The following is an 18,102-nucleotide window of genomic DNA, read 5'->3' on the forward strand; positions in this document are numbered from 1 at the left end:
CATCCTGCCTGAAGTTTTCCTTGAGTCACACCAACCCTTAACCAAGGCTGAGAAGGCGGCCACGAGATCGTATCAGATGCGGATTCCGACTGCGTACGGTGTCATCGCCATTATTATTAGGCCCGCCGTTCTGTTCGATCCATCCACGTCTGCCGAATTTGGCCACTGTTTCCGCTCCTTGAACACAGCTAATCCCCGCACTGTACACGTCAGCTGGAAGGTTACATATTCTGACCAGCAGCTCTGTCCTGTTTGCTTCAATTTCTGCTACCACGCAGAATTCATCAGAAAACCTGGATCTGGAGACTGTCACGATGGCACGCTGGAGAGTGGTCGGAATCAACTTCGACCACATGCACATGGGCGATCTTTTGCGCAACGCATCCGACCATCCCGACGTCGACATCGTAGGCGTTTGCGATCGCCAGGCGGATCGGATGAAGGATGCGGTCGCGGCTTTTGATATCGCGCCGGAGCTAGTCTTCAGTGACGTGGCGGAGTGCATTCGCCGGACCAAACCCGACCTCGTCATCCTCTGCCCGGCGACCGCGGATCACGCCGTTGCCTACGAGGAGTGCTGCAGCTTCGGGGTGGATGTCTTGATGGAGAAGCCGTTCGCAGCTAACATTCGAGACGCGAGGCGGATGCTGGATGCCAGAGAAGCTGCTGGAACGCGACTTGCGATCAACTGGCCTTCAAGATGGTTCCCGGCCCACGTCACGACGAAACGGCTGATTGACGAGGGGACGATTGGACAGGTCACCCAAGTACACTACCACGGCGGGAACCGCGGTCCACTCTACCACCTCGCCGACAAGGTTGAGGTCTCTGATGATGAGGTGCAGCGGAAGAAGTCGGACTCCTGGTGGTACAAGAAGGAGTCCGGAGGCGGATCGCTACTGGACTATCTCGGGTACGGGGCGACCCTGGGGACGTGGTTCATGGACGGACGTGCGCCCCTGAAGGTGACCACGGTGACGTCCGCTGGCGAGGGTATCGAGGTCGACGAGCACTCTATCACCATTTGCCAGTACACCACAGGGCTGTCGAAGTTTGAGACCCGCTGGGGCACCTTCACAGACCCTTGGACCATCCAGCCACAGCCCAGGTGCGGGTTCGTGGTGGTCGGTATCGAGGGCACGATTTCGAGCTACGACTATGATCCGCACGTGGGCGTCCAGACCAAGGACCAGCGTGAGATCACCAAAATCCCTGCTGACGTCTTGCAAAGCCCCTACCGCGATCCGATTGAGTATGTTCTTCACTGCAAGGAAAACGGCAAGCCGATCACCGGGCCCCTAGATCCCATGCTCTGTTTCACCGCCCAGCGCATTATCGACACGGCCGTGGAGTCTGCGAAGCAAGGCAAAACCTTAGAACTTCTTGAATAGTCTCGAATCAAGGTTCGTGGGATCCCCCAGAAGATCAAGCATGGTCTTTGTGGCCAACGTCATTGCAGCAGGCTCAGACTTCAAGCTTTGCTATTGGGGTCGTATGTTCAAGCCATATGGAGTATGTTAATCTTCACAAAAGATTTAAACGTGTAACATATAAAGATGAGGCCGCCTATTTTCCCTGTAATAAACTGACTACTTTACCATTATCGCTTATGTCGTCGTCGTAGTAGTAGTAGTAGTGGTGGTGGTTACTGTCGTTGTTATAGCTACTGTTAAGATTTCTTCCCCACATCACCGTGCTGACGCAAATGGCTTTCCAAGAACGGGGTGATGTTCTGAGGCAAGTCAACTATTGCTTTGGGGCGAGACAGGCATTTTCTACCCAGGTAAATTGTCACCCGACAGCAGGGAGACCGATAGGTGGCTGATTTGTTCCTTCTTAAATGACGTGATTACATATTGTCATTGCGACATGGCACCAAATTTGATGAGCGACATTATTTTCTGAGGGCTTCGGCACTGGGTTAAAATTAGATTCAAATTCAACACAGTTATACTGAATGTTTCCATATGCAAAGATTTCCATGGGAAATAAATTTCCCATCTTTCACTCAAACATTCTAGTTCTGTTATCCCCCTCACAATCGGTGGGATTTGGCAAGCTGGATATGCCTAGCCTAACGTCATGATGGAGAATCTCGCATCATAGCCCTAGTCGCGCCTAATCCCTGTTGCCACGCGACTTCGGAGGTCTTGCTTGTATGCGGGGGTCATGTTTGGTTGCAAGTGACAGCGAAGTGGATTGATGAATTCGATCTTTGAGTGAGAGTCGTCGGAAAGTGTCCGACATCGATCGTTGTCGGGTCATGGTATTGGTTGACTTGAAAGCTCGCCGCACACCATTGGAATACCTGCGGAGTAGCATAGTCCGTATGCCGGTGCGGTTCCGGCTACTGTCATACTGCGACGTGTTTGCGTGATCACAGGGCCCTACAACATGGGCATATACAGCGATAAATAAAAAAAATCCCGAAATCTTAAACTTCGTCGAGAAGGACTTATCCTGCCGTCTTTCGATCCTCACAAAGAAGCTGCAAAGTGACCATGGCGGTTTACGATGAACAGCGTGCGGCAAATGGCTCAGAGTCTATCGCCGAACGCTCTGCAGGCAGTGACTCTGACATATCCAGACCGTTGGAGGAGAACCTATGGATTCGCTTTATGAGTCTGATCGGATGGTACCCGTCCGACATGCCAAGCGAGGAAAAGCTAGTGGTGTTGAAGTTGGACTTATCGATCCTCATATTCGGCTGTCTATCATTCTTCACGAAATATCTGGATCAGCAATCTCTAACTAATGCCTACGTGAGGTAAGCTCATACCAATGCTTCATCGGTATGAAAACTCTCTGACTTTTGATCACCAGTGGGATGAGGGAAGAAATTGGGATGTGGGGCAATGAGCTGAACTACATCACCGCGACCTTCTGGGCATCTTACTGTGGCGCTATGATTCCGGCTTGTTATTTTCTCACAAAATATCCCGCAAATCTCGTACTGCCTTCGCTTGAGCTTGGTTGGGGACTCGCGACGCTGGGTTTAGCGTTTGTCAAGAACGTCGAGGCCATATATGCTCTACGCTTCTTCGTTGGACTCTTTGAATGCTGCTCCTTCACTGGGACAATCTACGTGATTGGTTCATGGTACAAGAAAACTGAAGTGGCAAGAAGAATCGCCCTATTCTTCATTTCGTCGCCTTTGGGAACGATGTTTGCCGGCTATCTGCAGGCAGCTGCGTATACAAACCTCAGCGGAGTTCATGGGATGTCAGGGTGGAGGTATGCAACCAGAGTGTTCTTCTGCAGAGGAGATACTCATGCTAACGACGAAAATAGGTGGCTTTTTATTATCGACGGAATTATTACCCTCGGAATCGCATTCTTGTAAGAGCAGCATCTGACTTTGGCTACTATCTCACGTACTGATCTCTCACAGTGGTTTCGTCATCTTCCCCGATGTTCCATCTCGCAAGAAGCCCTTCACTCTTACGGGCGCCGACTTCAAGATTGCACAGAAGAGAGTAGCAGGCTCAAGTACCCCACCTCAGCTCCAGCTATCAGCAAGCATTTTCAAGCGGGTGCTTGGTCGGTGGCATTTCTATGCGTTCGTCACCTTGTGGACCCTGTTTGACATGAACTTCGTTCCTGGAGGACAGCCGTTTTCCCTCTATCTCCGTGCGAACAGCCCAAAGCTCTACTCCATCGTTGAGGTCAACACCCTGCCGACAATCACGTCTGCAATTATGATAGTTGCTGCCCTCATTGCCGGAGTTGCGGCGGACCGACTCGGCGAGTTTTGGATTCCCGCCTTCGTAACAACAATCCCCGTGTTCGTTGGAATGATCCTACTTAACGTTTGGGACGTGGGCGAGAGCGGTAGGCTAGCCGCCTTCATGCTACAAGGGTTTATTGCTCGTAAGTTCTTCCTCAACATCGTTCCGCCGTGAGACTCTAACGTTTGTACACAGCACTGTCTCCCATGGGGATGGGCTGGGCCACTACTATCATGTCAAACGATGCAGAGGAGCGCGCAGTAGTAACGGCAAGCATGAACGCAATAGGGCAGGGTATCATGGCTGGAGCACAAGTCGCGCTTTTCCCAGCGACAGGTGCCCCGCGATGGATACTTGGGTTCCGCAGTAGTCTAGGCACGACCGTTGCACAACTATTCATGATTCTCCTCATACTTTATCTAAGCAGGAGGGAGGCAAAAAGTCGCCGCCTCGCAGAAGATGTACTAGTGGTTGAGCAGGAGCACTACGAAACACGGGAGGAGGCTAAGGTTTGATCCGGATCATTGGCCGACGTAGGAATAATCCAATCCTTTTGCTCATTCTGGGCAGGGTTTATTCACAAAAAACTAGACTCCGCAAAGTAGATGATTCAATTCAGTGCAATAAATGAGAGTCCTGCCATAAAGAAAGAGCCGAAGTCAACCGATAACATGTTAGTTTGCTTTCATCTTGAACATCTCGGCGAACTGTGTCTCTCCAGAAATGAGAGATTCCGGGGTATCAAACTCGAGAAGTTTTCCATCTCCCAACAGGGCAACCTTACCGTAGTGGGTGACGTGCTTGAGCCTGTGCATTACGGCAAGAACTGTGCAGTCTCTGAAGTCAGAATCAACGATATCCTGCATTATTGCCTCTGTCTCACTGTCCACACTTGAGGAAATGTCAGTAACTGCATGATGACATTTTTCTCGTCAGAGCACTTACCTGCTCATTGCCTCATCCAATATCAAAACTTTTGATTGTCGTAGCATGGCTCTGGCCAAGCAGAGAAGTTGCTTCTGGCCAGCTGACCATGCGTTGACGTTCATTTCTGCGTCCAATCCACCCTGGTCTTGCACGAGTGACCAAACGCCAACTCTTCCAAGTACTTCAACGAGCCTGTCGTCATCTAGACTATTTCCGTAAGGGTTGAGGTTGAAGCGAATGGTCCCAGGCATGAAGAATGGATCCTGGGGAATGACGTTGATGGATGCGCAGAGCTCGGATTGCAGTAAGGTCGAGACATTAACCCCGTCAATGTCGATCCTCCCTTCTTTCATGTCTGTCATTTGCAGCAAAGTCATGATCAAGGAGGTTTTGCCACTTCCAGACCGGCCGCAAATCGCTACATGCTGGCCGCCTCCGATAGCCAGCGATAGTTTCTTGAGAACAGGTGAAGCGTCAGACCTACCAAGGGGTTAGCTGTACCATTCTATCAAATCGAGTCAAGAGGTTACAAGTAGTTCTTACCCATAAGACGCCACAACGTCCGAAAACGTCACAGCTCCGGTTTGCGGCCAGTTCACTGGCGGTGTCCATCTTTCAGCCGCCGACTCAGTTTCAGTGTCCGATACGAATCGTCTCACTCTAGCGACCGCACCGATGCTGGACTCCAGCTTTGTCCAGCTTTGAATGAGACGAGCCAACACCTCGCTGAAGCCAATGATCATAACGAGGCTGACACCGACGCTTCCAGCGCTAAACTTGTGGTGCCACGTTACGACAATAACAACCAGAATCACTACTAGGACGGCTACGATCAGGTTAAGAACAAACGTGAGCCACGCCTGAATACAGCCCTGGGTGTAGCTGGGTCTCTGCGATTCATCAACATGCTCGTAATTGCGCTCTTGGTACTGTTCCTGCCACCTAAAGGCCCGAATCGTAGCAACTCCAGCCACCGACTCGGAAAAGTGGGTGTAAAGAGGTGCTTTCGCCTCAATACCGAGGAGACGGACTTGCCGCGATGTCTGGAGATAGAAGCGTTGCAGAAAGTAGAGGATGGCGCAGAGGAATGGTAGGGTAGCTCCAAGATACTGGGATAATACGACCAGGATGATAACCTTAGCAAGTATTGTAACGCCGGCTACGAGAACCTATTGTTAGTTGACGGCTTCTGTGGAAGGTGTCGCCGATACTCACTTGATGTGTAGTTTAACAAGTTCGATGGTAAGTCCATATCCAGCAGCTGCATATCCTCACTAAATCTGCGAATACGTCAGGTACTGCCAAAGACCGATCTAGCCAGTGAACCCTCACCTGTTCAATAGCTCTCCATTGTCTATCTTGGAGAAGAAAGCAAATGTTGCGCTGTACCCGCGAAATTAGTAGCCGCATACATAGTCATGAGAATTGCGAAAAGGCTGACTTACGAAACAGTAGTCTGAAGAAGGTCTGAATGCAATTTCAATGCTGTGTTAGATATGATGTCGATGAATGCGAACCAGGCGGCGATCGAGGAACTGAGTGTTCCCAAAACCCCGAACAAGGCATAGATACCCATGAAATATCCGACGTCCTGGTTTGCATTAGAAGAATTTGACTCGGACCACCATTTGACCCAAACGGCTGAGTGCCATGAGTCAGCTCTGTGTGCCTCGTGTCTTGCTGTGTTGCTTCAAGAAGACTTACTAGAGAATTCCGAAAAGAAAGACCATGACGTGACAGCTGCCGTGTACATGACAATAGCCTTCCAGCCTGCACTTTTCAAGTAGTAAAGGTAAATTGCCTTCTCGCCGTTCTTCCGTCTGACATCCGTGTGCTTCTGTTCTCTAGGATTCTCCATTTCAGATGTTTCTCCCTGGTGTTTCTCAGAAACCTCGGGCTCAACAGAGCATGCGGGATCATCGGCAACATCTTCGTTAGAGAACAGCATGAGCCCAAGCTTGCTGACGTAGCCTTCACCTTGCATTAGGTCCATGGGGCTGCCTACTTCTTGCACTCTGCCACCGTCCAGGGAGATTATGGTATCGGCTAGGCCCATGATCCTGTCTAGATGCCTGTTAGAGTATGCTGCACTCCATGGACAAAGCGACCTACGGCTGTGAGTTGCAATAATAACGGACGCGCGCTGTCTCCGTAGAAGTCCATCACGTCCGATCAAACAGGTTGAGACATGATGCGCTGTGCGGGCATCCATCCCACTGAAGATGTCGTCCAGAATAACGATGCGCTTTCGGGCATAGATTCCCCTTGCCAAAGCCTAGATGCCAAATGTTAGCGCATGGCCACGGCAGGGTAGAAGATTAGGTCCTTTTCTGTCAATAATACTCACAATGCGCTGCTTTTGGCCGCCGCTGAGGTTGCCGCCTTGACTGCCAACAAGAGTGAAGTCACCCATCTTCAAGGCTTGAAAATCGGGTTCAAGCCCGCATGCAAGCGCAACGGTGTCATACCATTTCTCTTCGTAGGCCGAGACACCGAGGATATTCTGTCGAATTGTTCCGTTCTCTAGCCATGGAGTTTGCGAGCAGTATGCGATCTCTTCACTGCAGCCTATTTCATTTCCACATCTGTTCGTCATCATCGGCGATGTTCTGATCATGTTGCCCAGCATGGCGCTGAGGAGATTTGACTTTCCGCTTCCAACAGGCCCCACAATGGTCGTGACAGTATTGGGCTGGATTTGAACGTTGATTTCATGAAGTAAACTCTGCTCTTCCTTCCAACCAAAGCTTTCACCTCTGAAAGACAAAATAGGTTCTTGAGAGGGATGGCTGGACTGCGGTAGCTCTCTAGACCTCTTCCTCGCTGGCAAAGCTGTCTGGGAACTTGAGGAAGATGGGTTGACAGGCTGATCTGTGGTCTTTCTTGGAGAGCTGTAATTACAGAAATCCTGAATGCGATCGAAGCAGGATAATGATTGAACGACCATGGGCAGGATCTGAATGAAGGCGACGACCGGTGTAGTTAGCAAAGATATCAAAGCAATTGACGTGAAAGCCTGCGCCGGCAACAAGGTATCGTTCTTCCAGTAGACGGAGATGATGACGTAGATACCGAAGGTCACGATAGGGGCGAGATTGATCGGGCTCAGGGCTAAGCTTTCGGGTCAGCGACAACTACTGAAAAAGGGTGTGTGAGTCTTACAAAGCAACAATGTCGCTACCAACAACTTCCTGAAAGACTTCGAGGTCTCGATCTCGTCGGTGCGGTGATTCTTGACCGTGTTCGACATGACTTGAGTAAGTCCTAGCATCTTTACAGCTTTCATCTCACTGAGCATTGTCGTGGTCACTCGAAGGCGCTCTTGTATCTTTTCAATCCAGTGCTTTTGAGCTGTGTTCGTGGCCACCGATACCTTGGACATCGCGGCAATGAATACTGAGCCCCAATGGTCAGCACTGCTGGGTTGAAAACCGAAAGTTTTTGTCTACTCACCCAGAACCAATATGATTGGAGCAAGGCACGCAAGTGAGAGCTGGAGCCCGAGAAGCCAGCTTGCAATGCTGATATCAAGCAATGAGCTCCAGAGCAAGTGAAATACAGACATTGACATGTGAATGCGCTCTACGTCAGTGCCCATAAGGGCAACCGCAGTTATGTCGCCCGTGTCCGCCTCTCGAGTGTTGATTGCCTGCTGATAAATGAGTGCAACCAATCCTCCGCGTAATCTCGTTGTGAAGCGCAGATTGTGATACTGGAATATCGAGTTGCTGACAGCAATGCCCAGGTAAACCAGAGCCCATGCGCCGATGAGTCCTTTACCGAAGTTGGCATCAGGCTTCTCTTGGCCGACGAAGCTCACAGAGGTGTTGATGAGAAATGGCTGGGCGAACGTGAACACTGAGAGACATAGTCGCGGTATGACTGGAGAAAGAAAGGAGAAGAAATAACTCTTGATGCACGCTCGCAGTAGACTGTTCTTTCTCTGCTGGTCATCTGGTTTCGTGGCTTAGCAAGTTTCCGGAAGCTTTCGGGTCATATGACAGCTAAATTTTAATCGCACTTACTGCTGTTCCAAGCGATAGACAGATCGCGATGCAGATGGCGGCTTTCCAGAACGATATCAAGGTTAGGCAAATCCCCGAGAGAAAGCACACTGGAGTATCCAAGTGAGAAGGTATGTGCCAGCCACCAAAAGCAAGTCCTCGCCCAGAAGCCGCTGGTCTGTTCAGGAGTTGGGAGTTTGCTGTACGATATCTCGGGCTCGGACTGTCTTTTTTTTGACTCGATCGACTCCAGAATGAGGAACGCGGTCGTCAACACCAAAAGAGCAGTCGCGAGAGCCGGGATAGGGCCTCGTTGATCCAAAAGCCATGTTGTTCGGACACGCGCAGTACTAAGTATGGTTGACGCGGAAAGATAGATGCTGAGTAAAGTTGATGGTCGAGGCGAGCGTTGATGAGTCAGGAGAGAAATTGGAACGATGGTGAGAATGGCGATGAAAATCAAGACATCGGCGGCAGCCGATGCAGATGTCTGGAAATTGGGGGTTTGCAATCGCAAGGCTAGAAAGGCGAGATGAGAAGCCAGAATTGCGGCTAGGACCACCTTTGAAAACAATTAAGCAAGTGACGGTGGTGATGGACCGGCGCGCAAGCGCGAGACGTGGAAGACACATACTAGTTTGGCAAGCAGAAGCCAAGAACGGACTGCGAAGGCGGTCGGTTGGCGAAGCAAATGGACGGCTCGCGTTGGTGCGAGGAGGATAAACACAGCGGACGGAATGCAGGCAAAAAGGATGTCCTCAAACTGCAGAGTGAAGTCGAAGGAACGACATTCTGGATGGACGCGGGGTCCGAAAGACTGGTCGCTCAGCGACGGACAGGACATCGCTACTAAGTTCAAGTCTGTGTTGGTTTAGAACAGTGGTCAAATAAAAAAAGAGACCAGTGTAGGCCACGCAGTTCTTATCAACCTCTGAGACCTTACTCCTGAACTTCGTGTTCCGTGACGCGTGCCATGTTGCCTTGCGGCACAGCAGTGTGCTGACAGTGGTTCCGGCCAGGCCTACAGATAAGGGTCGATACCTACGTTTCCTGTGTACTTAATGATGTACTCTTATCGAAGACAGCGACGATGGTAGTGAAGACGACGACGACGATAGCAGCGACGACGATAACAACGACAGTAAGGTAGAGAACGCAACTGCAGGAAAAGAAGCCACTCTAGCACAGGACAAACAGGCAGTCTCTGAGAGTCAATAGTTAGCCGTGAGTGCGGGCGTTCTCCTGACGAAATAGAAATTATTCGCGCTCGCACTAACAAATTTGCTGGAATCGTTGTATCAGCATGCAAACGTCCCGACCTTCTCGAATAGGAAATCTGGTTCAGGTTAGTCAGTGTTGCTTAGTTGAGTATCCTTGTACAGAGGCTGCGTTGCGGCGAAGCAAGCTATCTTCGGGAAGACCACTCCGAATCGTCATGCGTGCGGAATATCACCCGAGCTTCGGACGAAATTTACTGCTTTCTGGCTAGCCGAATAATCAACCAACTGCTTTCTGAGAAGTCGCACTCTTATTATGACAAGATTTCATCATCATCGGACTCCGGTTGTTGGCAATGGAATTGCGCACAGCTAGGTGACAGTGAACATGAAGTGAAGCAGTCTGGTTTAGACTTGGTGGAGGTAGCATTTCGCAAAGCACCCGCGCGAAGCCGCCTTGTAATACGGGAAACAAAAAGCTGCATAATGTCAAGGCATAGCATGCCTTAATGCCAGAAAAGTGAGATGGAAAAGAAAGCCAGCGTGATTTCGTGCCATCTTTATTGGCTGACAGTGAAGTTCAATGACCTTGAGTATCAAGAAATACATTGCGTTCTCCGCAAACATTGGGTTTCCATCGGCAGTGAGCGTGTGGATTTTTGGATTATAGCCAATTGCCGCACATATTGGACACTTCTCCTCTCTCCCGAGTAGTCAGTTCGTACATCACATGAATTGCATATACCAGATGATCTTCAATACGAAGTTCGGCCGGTTCATGCATCAACTGGGCAAAGAGAGACATTGGTGTAGGAAGCAATCTAACCCACTCTGGCTACGTCGAATAAGAAGAAATCTGACATTCCGGTTCATCCATACTATAAGCTAGCATGATTGCGGCTCAGCCACATCGATTTCCCGAGCTCCATAATACGACCATTGGTGTCTCCAATGAGCTGAGAGGTTACAGACGACGTCGTTCGTAATATCATGTCAACGAGCGGCGTTGCGGATGTTCGTGTTCGTCCGCATGTGGGTTTTACCCGATTCCAGAACCCGAACTTCGGCTACATCGAGCATATAAAAGCCCATGGATATTCCAATACTTGCTTGCAGTCGGTGAAATCTACATCAGCTGAGTTTGTTCCATCCAAGGCTAAACACATTCGACAAAAACACGATCAACGTCTTTCGCCAACGTCTTTCAGTTTCAACTTGAATCTTTCTACCTGTATTTCAGATTCCTACCAATATGAAAACCGCTGCACTATGTCTTTCGATGCTGAGCGGACTGGCCATTGCCTCCATACAGCCCCAAACATATGTCATACCTACGGGGCAGTTCAATGGCACTACAGAAGCGGACAGTATTATTGGCCTTTCAGCATTTGATGGTCCTCAAATCGCGGTCAACAATGGGTCGGCTTACCAGTGGTGGTATTTTGACGCCGTGTCTCATAACGCAGATGCCCTCCTCGTCGCGCAGTTCTATCCAGGGTGGTTTCCCGAGTCGAGCGCAGTCCTACTCCAGATTCTTTGGCCCAACGGAACATTATTTCCTTTCACCCCTATTCCCGTTGGAGACCTTCAGCTGAGCACTGTCGGTGATGGGTCGCAAGGCGTTGTGGATGATGGAGCGATGACTTGGTTTGGATCTTCTGACCTGGGAGTCTATCATCTCACGTTAGACATGCCACAAGTTGGTATATCGGGAAAGATCACCATGCGCTCCCGTGCTCCCGCTCACGTCGCATGTGGGCTCAACACTCCTGGAGGTTCCTTCAACTTCGCCCCATATCTCTCCTGGGCCAACACCATCCCAGATTCGCACGCCACCGTCAACTTAACCATCAACGGAACTGATCTCTCTTTCTCTGGCTCTGGATATCATGATCAGGTATTTCTCCAAGTCTCCTTGTTGAGAGGTTTGCTCTGACAACATGTCTATACAGGACTGGGGCACAGCAGGCTTCCAGAATAACCTGCACCAATGGTACTGGGGCCATTCGAACGTCGGCAGATACTCATTGGTATTCTTCTATCATCTTGATGAGTCGTTGAATGTAATATCTAGCGTTTATCTCGCTGAAGATGGCAAGCCAGTCATTTCTGCCTGTTCGGCTGTCAAAGTTAGTCCTCAGGAACCTGGGACTGCAGTCCCACTGGAACCCGGATCAGCCGTGGAAAGTTGGAACATTGAGATCGACAACCAGCTTGATGGTAAATACGCATTTCATATGGAGAAACTCACTTCGACAACTCCTGGTGAGAGTGTGTACTCACGATGGATCGGGCTCACAACTGGAGGACGGGTTGGAGACGCCAATTCCACGGGTGCTGGAGTTATTGAGATTATGAACAACCCGGCCATACTGTGAAGAGATTCTTGAGACATCTTGACAGAGTTGTCGGCAGTGATAGAATAGGAAACCACCTGTAATTATATACGTAGGCGCCTACTTGTCTAAGAACTAGATTAACACATGTCATCATAATTCGATTTTCCAGGACTATCAGAAAGCATTTTTCAGGAATGGTATGAAAGACCACCTACTGTTCCTTCGCGTACGCGATTTGGTTTCGAGAGCACCTAATCTTCCTGTATCTGCGCGGCTATATTTCCTGCATTCTTAAATACCCCGACCTTATCGATGGCGATAGGAGTAACGACGACGACGACAATGATAATAACAACGATAACTACGGCGACGATAGAAGCGACGACAACGACGGTGAGATAGAGTGTAGCCACAGGAAAAATAGGCGACCTCTTGATTTCCTATGCAATCGAATAGTATGGCATACTCCCGAAGATTGCCGATGAACGTACAATGACTTTATGTCTTGAATCGAATCACCCCGGCTTCATTTCAGAAAGCGTATATCTACGTGTGCTTCTATGTCAACCCGAACCCAGCCGACTATCTAGCGATGCAGTAGTGTGTGAAAAATGTCAAACATTCTTTGTTAGATAAGGTACCATACAACATCCTTCTAAAGTTCGACAACTTGGGCGTTTGGTTGCATTCTAAGACCGTCTGGGCTTGAAGTATGTCCACAAAGGCGGCTTGTCCCAAAAGAAGAAAACCTTCTGATTCGTCGCCCATTCCCTGCTTTGAGGCTCGAGCTCCAGGTCGAAATTCCAAATAATGCGAGCAAGAATCAGACGCATCTCAGCGTAAGCAAGACTAAAGAAATAAAGAAGAGAGTCAGCAAACCGAAGCATGGATCAAGGTAGCCAGCAGGCTAGCGGGCGGTCTTAGCAATACTTACTTCATGCCCAGACAATTCCGAGGACCGTATGAAAAAGGTTGGTGCATGTGTTTAGCGTCATTTTCAAAACGTTTGTCGTCCAACCATCGCTCAGGAATGAAGGAGTCGGGGTAAAGAAACTTGGTCGGGTCGTGATAGAGGGCGTATTGCCAGATACCCAAAGTCGTCTACGACTTGTCAGTAAATGACCCGCATCAAATTGCAAATCAGCTGCACAAAACTCACGCCTCCGGGGATATGTTCTCCTGCGACCTGCGCTCCACTGCGAGGAGTCGATCGTGGCAGGGAAATGGCTACAGCTGGATGGACGCGCATAGCTTCCTTCAGAACAGCGAGCATGTAGGGCAGGTTCTGGACACTATTGACGTCGATCTCATCTTCGCTGTTGAAAGCCGACCGGACCTCATCATTCAACTTTTGAAGTGCTTCAGGATGAGTGGCAAGGAAGTAGGTCGTTGCAGCGAGTGTTGTGGCTGTGGTTTCAGAACCGGCCGTAGTGAGAAGAACGCTGTTGTCTCGCAATTCAATCGGCGTCAAGGTCTGCGTTAATGGGGTTAGTAGGAGAGAATTACGTTCCAGTCCATGGTAATTACTGACATGCTCTTTGCCGCCTTTAAGCATCGCTTGTACGAAGTCGGGCCGGTCAGTACCCAGACTAAGCCTCTTTTTCAAGCTTTCCTCGGCAAATTGCTGACTCGTTCGGCGTTGGGTAGCGACGTTCTTCGGGATAAAAAGCATGAAGTACAGAGGTGCCAGGATCGAAAAGAAGGGCAAGTCGCTGATTGCCTGGATAGCGGGGATGATTTTCATCGAGTCGAAGAAGCTTTCAACCCACGGATGAGACGCAGAAGTGCGCAGACAGCCGAAAGATTCGCCAAACGCCAAGTCTCCAATGATATCAAATGTTGTCCATTCGAACCATTTCGATGCATCGATAGGCCGCGACCCATTCTCTCCGTGCTCACGGAGGCGTTCCATGAAAAGATCGATATAGGTGTTGATGAGTGGTTGCTGCTCGGCCATGGCACGAGCCGAGAATCCGTGGGATAGCAAACGTCGCAACGGCCCGTGTCGTTCGCGTGAAGCTGAGATCAGACTTTTGTCCAGGTCCTCATTGCCGTACTTGGGATCCTTGCCATTTTCCTCCTGATCGCGCTTCAAATGTCCGCAGACATCCTTCCACACATCTGAGTGTGCAAACGCTACTTCGTTGGGCCCTACTCGGACAATATCGCCATAGCGCTTATGGAGTTCAAGAATTTTGACGTGAGAGAGCCCGCGAAGAACACTGAGCGCCGCAGGGAGGGGCGTGGCAGCCCGCAACTTTGGGCCAGGGAACCGACGCAATGGGTGGAAGAAGAGGTTGTATACGACTACCGACGCGCCATACACCAGAAGCTTGGGTGCCAGATTGTGAGTGCAAGGTCTGTGAAGTTGGGGCAAATGAACTTACGAGGATGGCTGCAAGGGAACCGAACCCCAGCGAAGACGGAATGATACCGCCTAGAATGAACTTCATCGTGATTTACTTTGATCTTGCCGCTGACACTGAGAAGTCCTCTGAGCAAGACATACAGCTTAGCACAGCGGATTGGGACGAAATATTTAAACGGTGATGGCTGCTCTATGTACTCATTGTCAACGACCACAAAATAAAGTTGTATCAGCCGCATTTACTCCAAGACCATCTATAGGGGTCGATTGCCGTTGAGAAATCGTGAGTAATCGGTGGGGAACCAATCCGACGCCCGATTCCATCGGGGCTCGGGCCGGACAAAAGCCCCGGCCCTCGGGATGCTCACTTCCTAATTCATTTTCATCCCGAGTTCTGCAACACAAGATGGCAGCAGCCATCCCATGTTGACACTTTCACCCAATCAGATGGTCGTCATTACTCCGCTCGAAGATCAAAACATATGCGATGCAACTAGCTCCTGTCCCCGTTTCAGTGCCGTCGTCGTGTGGCCCCGTACAGGTAGCAAGGCCCCTCACCGCTTGATTGGCATGCACAGGTCGTGATTCGTCTCAGTGATCGTCGCCTATGGTTTGGAAAGGCTAATGCAATGTAGCGGCACGGGTAGATCATTGAAGTCCGTTGGGAAGCTCTCTTGTACACGGGGAAACGGGCACGGGGAAACGGGAAGTGCATTACTGCCGGCAGCTAATGCGCCGCATACTACGATGAGCTGTCCCAAAAACCCGATATACGGTTGCCCCCTCGCATCATTGAACCGTCTCTGACGACTATTGTCTGTTGCTTTTGAGCGTTGTGTCTCTGGTCTTCAATCGCCCTGAAGCGATACCCGTGACCATGGAACTTTCAGAGGTCCTCAGTTTCTACACGTCTTGTTAAGCAGGAGAAATGTCGCCTGTGATCAGCTAGTCTGTTCTTGCAACTCAATCCGTCTCTAGATGCGCCTCGCCTCAGCTGCAACACTTTGGACGTCTCTAATATTTCTCTCTTTCTCATCTTCTTAGCCTTCACGCGAGCTCGCATCTACAACCTTATCAAACAGACTTGAAGGTTGGCATAGCAATGCTGAACTTGCAAGCCCGATGCCGAAGAAAGGAGACTAACTGTAGCTCTTGGTGGGTACCAATACATCCTTCCGACTGACGAATTGCGGAGAGTCCGTCATGTACGGTAGTATTGATCCCGCGCACTTGATGTCCTGGCCTGCTCAGGTGAACGCGTTGCCGTCGAAGCTGAGCTGTCCATGGCCAACGCCGAACACCAAACGAGGACCCTGCCAGAACAGCAGCGATTCCAACTCTCAAAATTACCAAAATACAATTTGGCAGGCTGACTATATGCTGAAGGGGCGACTGTATCGGAGACTAAAACGGGCTACACCATGCGAAGACACATTCATATCCTCGCGTTGGCGACTAGCCTTCAATCGAGTGGGCAGCGATAGCACAGGAGCAGGGGCTCAATGCAGAAGAATAGAAAGGGACGATGAGAATAACTGAGTCGGGGTGGTTTGGGTGACTCGATAATAGCTGTTTTTGTCGGGCAGCACGCCCGGAGGAGCAACGGCGCATTACCTTCACGGACGACGCGACAGCGGGCCCGAGCCTGGAGCAGCTTGACAGCTCGGACTTTGTAGATGTTGCGGGCAGTATCAAGGCGCTCTTGCGAGAGGCGGCACCCGGACTTGACGAGGTTTTGGTCGACGAGCGAGTCGAAACCGCGTGAATCCTGCACACCCAAAGCCGGAGTAGTGAGCAAGCGAGGACCTACTGGCTCACATGAATTTTATCAGCTATTGATAAGAATCTACATGCACCAAACATGGCTCTTTGATACGTTGATTGAATGGCTAATGCGTTCCCTCTGCTTTCTTATTTGGACAGGGCGCTTGACATCATGATCGGCGTTGGTTCCATGTTTCACTACCCACACCGACCGTCTCCATCCCAGCTTTTGGAGATGTATCCTTGGCAGCAAAGTAACAGCTGGGAGTTTGAACAAGAGGGCAGTGTGTATTTATGACGTCGGCGCAAATCATGATTGGGACCTTGTTGGCCGAGGTTTTGATCGCCTCGCCTTTTTAACAGTATATTTAGCTGTATCTCTGCACATAATTCAACCACTTCAGGGCTCAGGTCACAACAAATTGAATCACAATGCCTTCAAATATCGCAGCCTGGGCGACAGAAGAACGTAGTAGCTGTCTTCGTACAGGGGAGGCTGCGCTGCGTCATCCAACAACTGACGATGTCCTCATCAGAACCATGGCTGTCGCAATCAATCCCGTTGACGGCGCCATCCAGAAGAACGCTTTATTCCCCAGGACGTACCCGGCCATACTTGGAATGGACCTGGCCGGGGTGGTTGAGGAGGTGGGCTCAAACATCACCCACGTCAAACCTGGAGATCGGGTACTGGGACTTGCAACCTCCCTCCGCACAGATGATAATGCGAACAGTGCCTTTCAAGCTTATGCTTTGATCCCTTCGGATTGCTTATCTGCGATTCCAGAAGAGTTATCTTTCGAACAGGCAGCTGTGCTCCCCCTCGCCATCGCAACGGCAGCCCTTGGGCTTTTCGGAAAGGCGGAGCTCGGCCTACAGCTGCCTTCTGTCGGACCCCATCACACGGGGCAAGTGGTTCTTGTATGGGGAGGGGCAACGAGTGTTGGGGGCGTTGCGATCCAACTTGCAAAGATGGCAGGCTATGAAGTCTTTTCAACAGCTTCTCCAAAGAATCACGAGATTATCAAGAATCTCGGAGCGACAAAGGTGTTTGACTACAAATCGTCCTCAATCGAAGAAGACATTGTCGTCTCTCTCCAGGGAAAGACACTTGCTGGGGTTTACGAGGCTAGTGGGACGGAAGCTGCCATGTGCAGCTGCGCACGCATTGTATTGGGCGCGTCTGAACGTGTGTCCAGCTGCGTGGCTTGCGTCAGAGCGCCGCCTTCAACGGCGCCGCATGGCGTGGATATGAAGCCCTTTTTGGCAACAGACATTGTCGACTCCGACCTGTGCAAGACAATATTTGTTGACTTCGTGCCGAAGGCTCTGAAGGGCGGAAAGTTCAAAGCTGTGCCGGAAGCGAACGTGGTTGGTTCAGGCTTAGAGGCGATCCAGAGTGGAATTGATCTTTTAGAACAGGGCGTGTCTTCTCAGAAGATTGTTGTCGCTCTTGGTTCGTAGAGTGAATAGCATGATGACCCTTTAAGTGCAATATTTCGCTCTCGCGTCGGTCCGTGGTGGAACAGAAATACCTAGCACGAAGATCGTTGGATTTGCGCTCGTGTGGCGTTCTCAAATATTGAACACTCGCAGGAAGATCATGAACCATCCGGCAACAAGCATTCAAAGTTTGTCGCCTACAGGCGTGTGACACGCCATCAAGGTCTCAGCGAGGACAAGATATGATTGAAAAGGAATGTGTGCGCTCCTGCATAGATTCCAATCCCTCCAAGGTCAAGCTAGTCATCGTTG

General features: G+C 50.3%; 5 protein-coding genes across 5 annotated transcripts; 2 read left to right on the forward strand and 3 right to left on the reverse strand.

Annotated features, from left to right (window-relative positions):
* Positions 1-314: 314 nt before the first annotated feature.
* Positions 315-1,391, forward strand: COL26b_012789 (uncharacterized protein; the record flags this gene model as incomplete). Its single annotated transcript, XM_053185425.1, has 1 exon — positions 315-1,391. One exon carries the CDS (start codon positions 315-317, stop codon positions 1,389-1,391), a length of 1,077 nt encoding a protein of 358 aa, XP_053030641.1.
* Positions 1,392-3,220: 1,829 nt separating this feature from the next.
* On the forward strand, positions 3,221-3,902 carry COL26b_012790 (uncharacterized protein; the record flags this gene model as incomplete). The annotated part of the gene is made up of 3 exons (XM_053185426.1): positions 3,221-3,234; positions 3,292-3,339; positions 3,392-3,902. 3 exons carry the CDS (start codon positions 3,221-3,223, stop codon positions 3,900-3,902), a joined length of 573 nt encoding a protein of 190 aa, XP_053030642.1.
* A 500-nt stretch (positions 3,903-4,402) lies between these two features.
* COL26b_012791 (uncharacterized protein) lies at positions 4,403-6,818 on the reverse strand (the record flags this gene model as incomplete). Its single annotated transcript, XM_053185427.1, has 5 exons — positions 4,403-4,619; positions 4,674-5,135; positions 5,199-5,814; positions 6,360-6,719; positions 6,794-6,818. 5 exons carry the CDS (start codon positions 6,816-6,818, stop codon positions 4,403-4,405), a joined length of 1,680 nt encoding a protein of 559 aa, XP_053030643.1.
* A 644-nt stretch (positions 6,819-7,462) lies between these two features.
* COL26b_012792 (uncharacterized protein) lies at positions 7,463-7,905 on the reverse strand (the record flags this gene model as incomplete). The annotated part of the gene is made up of 3 exons (XM_053185428.1): positions 7,463-7,526; positions 7,664-7,766; positions 7,818-7,905. The coding sequence occupies 3 exons, from the start codon at positions 7,903-7,905 to the stop codon at positions 7,463-7,465; spliced, it is 255 nt and encodes an 84-aa protein (XP_053030644.1).
* Positions 7,906-12,904: 4,999 nt separating this feature from the next.
* COL26b_012793 (uncharacterized protein) lies at positions 12,905-14,668 on the reverse strand (the record flags this gene model as incomplete). Its single annotated transcript, XM_053185429.1, has 5 exons — positions 12,905-13,064; positions 13,150-13,316; positions 13,375-13,689; positions 13,747-14,547; positions 14,603-14,668. 5 exons carry the CDS (start codon positions 14,666-14,668, stop codon positions 12,905-12,907), a joined length of 1,509 nt encoding a protein of 502 aa, XP_053030645.1.
* Positions 14,669-18,102: the final 3,434 nt, after the last annotated feature.

Source organism: Colletotrichum chrysophilum, assembly GCF_026319265.1.
Source record: "Colletotrichum chrysophilum strain AFK26 chromosome Unknown scaffold_190, whole genome shotgun sequence".
NCBI classification, from domain to species: Eukaryota; Fungi; Ascomycota; class Sordariomycetes; order Glomerellales; family Glomerellaceae; genus Colletotrichum; species Colletotrichum chrysophilum.